The sequence below is a fragment of the Phoenix dactylifera genome, chromosome 2 (genome assembly GCF_051530095.1).
Source record: "Phoenix dactylifera cultivar Ajwa chromosome 2, Ajwa_hap1_PhDact_Kaust_v1.1, whole genome shotgun sequence".
Classification (NCBI taxonomy): domain Eukaryota; kingdom Viridiplantae; phylum Streptophyta; class Magnoliopsida; order Arecales; family Arecaceae; genus Phoenix; species Phoenix dactylifera.
The window spans coordinates 29,398,439-29,404,387 of record NC_143191.1 but is presented as its reverse complement, the minus strand read 5'-3'; the positions used below and the strand labels follow the sequence as shown (position 1 = coordinate 29,404,387).

The 5,949-nt window shown below is 46.6% G+C and overlaps 1 protein-coding gene across 1 annotated transcript; it reads right to left on the bottom strand.

The window, feature by feature from the left end:
• Positions 1-678: 678 nt before the first annotated feature.
• On the bottom strand, positions 679-4,689 carry LOC103723899 (fatty acid desaturase DES2-like). Its single transcript, XM_008814986.5, has 2 exons — positions 4,551-4,689; positions 679-2,245 (listed from the first exon to the last, which is right to left on the bottom strand). The coding sequence occupies exon 2, from the start codon at positions 2,207-2,209 to the stop codon at positions 1,034-1,036; it is 1,176 nt and encodes a 391-aa protein (XP_008813208.1). The 5' UTR covers positions 2,210-2,245; positions 4,551-4,689; the 3' UTR covers positions 679-1,033.
• Positions 4,690-5,949: the final 1,260 nt, after the last annotated feature.

The following is a 5,949-nucleotide window of genomic DNA, read 5'->3' as shown; positions in this document are numbered from 1 at the left end:
ATATCCTTCCCTTTGCAAGTCCACCTTGGACAGAACAATGTTGCTACCCCACTGTCACTTTATACACATGGCGAGCAAATCCAACCGTAACCCAACCACAAACCATCTACCGATCATCAAACCAAACTGCAGTTTGGCCATGTTTAACATCTAGTTTTGATGTGACTCCTCAAGCTTGGACAAAGCTTGCCCAACCTACTTCCAACTAGATGCTAAATTTTTTCCCGATTTTTGGTCCGAAACGGCATCCTCACGTAAGGTTTATTTCACCATCAAGCAAGAAACTTTGTACACATTAGCATTAAATCTTTTGCAAGTATAGGGAACAAGTACATATTCCAACTTTTACTCGGAATGAACCAGTGCGACTACAGTTGATGCCCCATCCGATCTGTGATGCTGCGTATTCTTCATCCATACCCAACTACCAATAATCGAAATATCAAAGTTAATTGTTTGCTCAAAAAAAAAAAAAAAAGGAGAAACAGTACGCATGCTTGGTTTTTAATTGTTATGCCTAATATAACTTACCCGAGCAAAAGTCTGTAAACGTTTTTTTTGAAAAAAAAGCAGCATTTCAGGTCGCCGTAGCAAGAAAGCATGCACTTTTGGTCTTACAGAGGGTAGACCCTGCAGTCTTGGAGTCAATTGCTTGGTAGCAGAAAACAGATTCAGACGAGGGGAAAGAGGAACAGTGTTTTTCTTTTCTTTTTTTTAATCTCCAAAGGTTTCTTTCTCATGACTATCGTTTGCTGTCATTTCCAGAGCAACTGAAACAGAGGAACCACAGAGAGAACAAGAGCAACCAACACAGGGACCTAAAAGAAAACCACGAAAAGAGCAACACTAACACATAAAAGAGGGCAAACAATAGCGGACGGACGACCATCCCCATCACCACCGCCACCACCAAATCCAACACAACTTGGTACTCGGTGGAGGCATCCGGCGGCCATCGTCCGGGACGGGTCGGTCAGGTCTTAACGTCTTCTGTCTATCTAAACCTTCTTCTAGCTCTAGTCATCCATCAAGTTCAGAACTCGTTCCGGTACCAGAACACGCCCTTCTTCTCCCCCTGCTCGTCCGGCTCTACGTACATGCACTCCCTCGCCTCCCTCCACAGCGCCTTGTACACCGGCGTCCCGTCGAACTGATAATACTCTCCCAGGATCGGACGGATAGCCTTGGTGGCCTCCATGGCGTGGTAGTGGGGCATGGTGGAGAAGAGGTGGTGGGCCACGTGGGTGTCCGTGATATTATGGAACACCGAGTTCAGCACCCCGTAGTCCCGGTCCACCGTGGCCAGCGCCCCCCGGAGCCAGTCCCACTCGCTGGTGTCGTAGTGCGGCAGCGCCGCATGTGTGTGCTGCAGGTACGTGATCGTCACCAGCCAACCGTTCACGATCAGCAACGGAACACCGTAGACCCGGACCACCCACCAGAACCCGAAAGCCCCCGCGAGCCGGTACAGCGCGAAGGACGCCGCGAGGACGCCCGCGTCGGAGACGAAGATCTGGGCCCGCTCCCGGTCCGAGTACATCGGGCTGTAGGGGTCGTAGTGGCAGGCGAACCGGGGGTAGGGTCGGCCGGAGACGTTGAAGGCGAGATACAGGGGCCAGCCGAGGGTTAGAGTCAGCGCCAGGGTGAGGACGCGGCCCGGGGGGTTGTTGAGGTACTTGGTGTACCAGGAGAGGGCGGACTTGGACTTGGGGACGAAGACCTCGTCGCGGTCGAGGGAGCCGGTGTTGGAGTGGTGGCGGCGGTGGCTGATCTTCCATGAGAAGAAGGGGACGAGAAGGGCGGAGTGGAGGACGAGGCCGACGATGTCATCGAGGAGGGAGGAATCGGAGAAGGCGTGATGGCCGCACTCGTGGGCGATGACCCAGATGCCGGTGAGGACGCAGCCCTGGGCGGCCCAGTAGAGGGGCCAGGCGGCAAGGCGGAGGAGCGGCTGGGACAGGGCCGGGATGACGGCGAGGGCCACGTAGAGGAGGGCCGCGGAGATGGCGAGGTCGTGGATGGCGTAGTAGGAGGAGCGGAGGACGGAGCGCTGGAAGCAGTGCGGGGGAATGGCCTTCTTGATCTGGCCCAATGTGAATGGGGGCTTCTCGGTCGGGGACCGCGGGAGGGAGTGGCCCTTGTCCTGGCGGTGAGCTGCAGCGGCCTGCTCCTCCCGCTCTTTCGCCGTCATTCGTCCGCCGGCGCCCATTGTCGTTGCTTGATTACGGCCTCACAAGCGAGCACCCTGCCACCACCACAAAAACGGTCACGCTTACCTCAGGTGACTAGATACAAACAAAAGGCAAGGTACTGCTGGACGCCTGGACCTATTCGAAAAGCAGATACCTTTCCTTTTTCTTTTTTTTCACATTTTAAAACTAATTATTTCATTGCTATATATAAATAAATTATTTAAAAAGAGACGGAGAGGGGAGCTAATAACGTTGACCAGAGGATACAAATGGACGCCATTTTAGAGACTGAAAGTTGAATTACATACGAGTATAAGAAAAAAAGAAAACTAATAACAAATGTGGGCGACGAGCAGATACATCGGAGGACGAACATGGCAGTTTCCGTCCTTTACTTCGTTCCTTTCTCTGATAAATGATGACAACAAAGCAATCAAACGGGGGAGATTGCGTAATCTGAGGACCCCATCGATCCAAAAGCATGAGTCAACACCTCTTCTGAAACCATCCGCATGGAAACTATGTACGAGCCAACTATAAGGCGTCACAAATTATAATTCTTGCACTAAGGAATTTACTCGAAATAGACGAGAAGCACCTTAATCGCTAAGAAAATTTTATATTTCTCATTGTTTTAAATAAAAAAATCTTTCTAAGAAAATAATTTTTTTGATTTTTTGAGAATTTTATTGACTCCTAACTGAGACGGTGTGAACGGACGCCAGCCGTCACGGGTGTTCGAGTATAACGCTCCGGTAACGTCCCAGATCAATGTTTTCTTATAAAAGAAAATAAAAATAAAATAGAAACATAATTTAGCTTAATACGAGCGCTCCATACGCCACCCACTCCCGCGTCCACAGCCATCCGTGCAAGGTGCGGCCACCGCACGATGCACACTGCACAAGAAGTCTTTCTTGGGTACCCAAGTATTCCTCCCTCGTGATCGGCGCATGCATCTGCACCGTCCAAGCCGCCGGATCTGGGGACTCCCTGATCGGCGCAGATCGGACGATCCATCTACGTTGCTCGGTCAAAGGTGGTGGGTGTCACGCGCACGAAGCCAGAGACTTTTTCCCAAGAGCTCGTTTGGTTCGCGGGAAAAGAAGGGGGGAAAGTGTGGTCAACGAAAAAGTAATGAGATGCCTCTTGTTTGGTTGGAGTTTTCAAAGGAGAGAGAAGGGAAAGTTGTATTCCCATGGAAATGTGATTCCCACATTTCATGGAAAAGTCTTTCCCATGAGAAACATGGGAAAGTTACTTTCCCATGAGGCGGAAATCACTCCATTTTTACTTTTTCCCAAAAAGTCCCTTCAGCATTAAAGAAGCATTAAAGAGGTATTAAAAACCTAATTTTTATTAAGGGCATAATAGAAATTATATATAACTTTCCTAGGAAAATGGATGGCCAACCAAACATAAGCACCTTGGAAATTTGTCACTTTTCCATGGTCAACCAAACATGCCAAAAGTACTTTCCTAGGCATCCTCTTCCTAGGAATTTGTTTTTCAGGAATCATATTCCTAAGAAGGAAAATGCTTCCCGCGAACCAAACGAGCCCTAAATGAACAGAAAGGCCCCCGATCGTGGAGCGATTAACCGAAAAACCCACGGAGGCTTCCACCGTTCCACGTGAAGCGGAGGAAGAACATGGAAAAGATGTTATTGTGTTCTTGGAATCCGTAAAACAGAGCAAGAGCCGCCGGCCGCCGCCGGGCGGCACGACGATCTGACCAACTCCAACTCTTTGGCGTGAGAAAAATAAAATAAATAGAAAAAATAAACGGCTTGATCACTTTTAAAACCACTTGCACTTGCACCTCACGCGCATCTAACAATTTGAACAAAATAAAGGAGAAGAAAAAAAAAATCTTCATGATTTCTGACGAGCAAACAAGAGAAGTTCCTACAAGAGAAAAAAATTGATCACGGAGCGAGATGATGGCATGCGGTCGGCTCTCGACCCACGCAGATTTGATAGCGGGGGAAAATAGACACAAATTTTGAAGTAAAAAAAAAAAGACAGAGGAAAGGAAAACAGAAATCTTTTCTTGAAGAAAAGTGAGATGCGATTTTTTGAAATTTTTGATGGTGAATGCAAGTAAGATGAGATACAGACTTACCTTCTAGATCTATATGATCCGACGAAAAGTTAAAAAGAAACACCACTAAACCCTATTTCCATCGAAAATCAAATCGTAGAAGACAATCACAAGATCTAATCAACCAAATCTCTCAATCAAGAGATCGATTTCGATCCACACAAAAGTTTTCCTTCATCGCAAAGCAAAAGAACCGTCAACATAATACAGAAATCTAACCGAAGGAGGAGGAGAAAGGGAAGAAAATCTCCGTACCAGAGAAAAAGGGAAAATGCCCGATTAATCGCGTCGAGAGTAGGGAGAGAGATTAATCTCCCACTCCCGCTTCCCCACTTCGCCGTCCGCTGAGGGCTTCTCCAGCCGCAGGCGGATCGGTATTTAAGCTCTCGCTCGGTCGCGTTTCGCTGAGGAGATGGGACCGCCCTCGGGCCCCCCGTGGAACCCAAAGTCTGGGCACCCAAAGTCCTCAAAATTAGCCTCGCCGGACACGTGAGTAAAATTATCTGGCAGAAGAGCTCAGCGGAACCGCAAGTCCGGCCCGCATGCGATCCGGCGCCACAACTGACGACATCTCCGCCGCTCGTGGCCCTCCACTCGAACGGGGACGCAAGTGGACGGCTGACATCGCACAACAGGATAATATATTAATATCTGGACTTTTGCGCCTATTATTTTAAAGAGTACAGTTTTTTACCAAAAGATTAAAAAAAAAAACAAAGAGTGCAGTTTCCGGGATCCCGGATGGACACCAAATCGAGTTTTTATCCGCCATGATGCACGGAATGGATGATTCGTGAAAGACTTTATGATCTGTATGAGACTCCGTAGTTCAGAAAAAACTGAGTCCATGTACGCCAGGGATATGGTCAGAGTTACATAGTTTTTATATGAATACCCATCTAAAAATTCAAATTTACTTAAAATATTTTTTTAAAATTTATATTTATTTTATTATCTTCATAAAATACTGTTTTTTCACAAATATCTCTAATATAATAATTCTTTAATAAAAATCATATTTATTTTAATTAAAAAATAAAAATAAATTTTGAAATTACTTTTTTGTCCTTCATTACGATAGTGTTAGATGGTGTGGATACATATGCAAAAACAAAGATAAAAAAAATGGTAGAATGGCAAACAAATGTTTGATAAGGGTATATATGCAAATATCAGTTTTAGAAAAATATCCATACATAATTTCATATTTAGGAAGGGATTCATGCACAAAAATCTAATATTTTTTATTTAAATATTTGACGGCGAGAACCTGGCGTTGGGGATGGAAAATCGCCCCCAGGGCGGTCCTACTACAAAGTACCAAATCACCATTTTGCCCCTCCAAATTAGGGGTGGCAAAATATGACCCGACCCGCCAACCCGACCCGTGTTCGACCCGCCATAAACAGGTTTGGGTTTGGCCTAAACAGGTTCGGGTCGTAAACAGGTCGACCCGTTTAACCTGTTTATTAATTGGGTCGGATACGGGTTTTAGATGTCTGACCCGTTTAAACCGTTTAACCCGTTTAACTGTTGGGCAGGTTAAACAGGTCTAAACAGGTTAAACGGGTTAAACAGGTTAAACATGTCTAAACAGGTTAAACGGGTCTAAACAGGTCTAAACAGGTCGGGTTGGGCAAGTTAAACAGGTTGG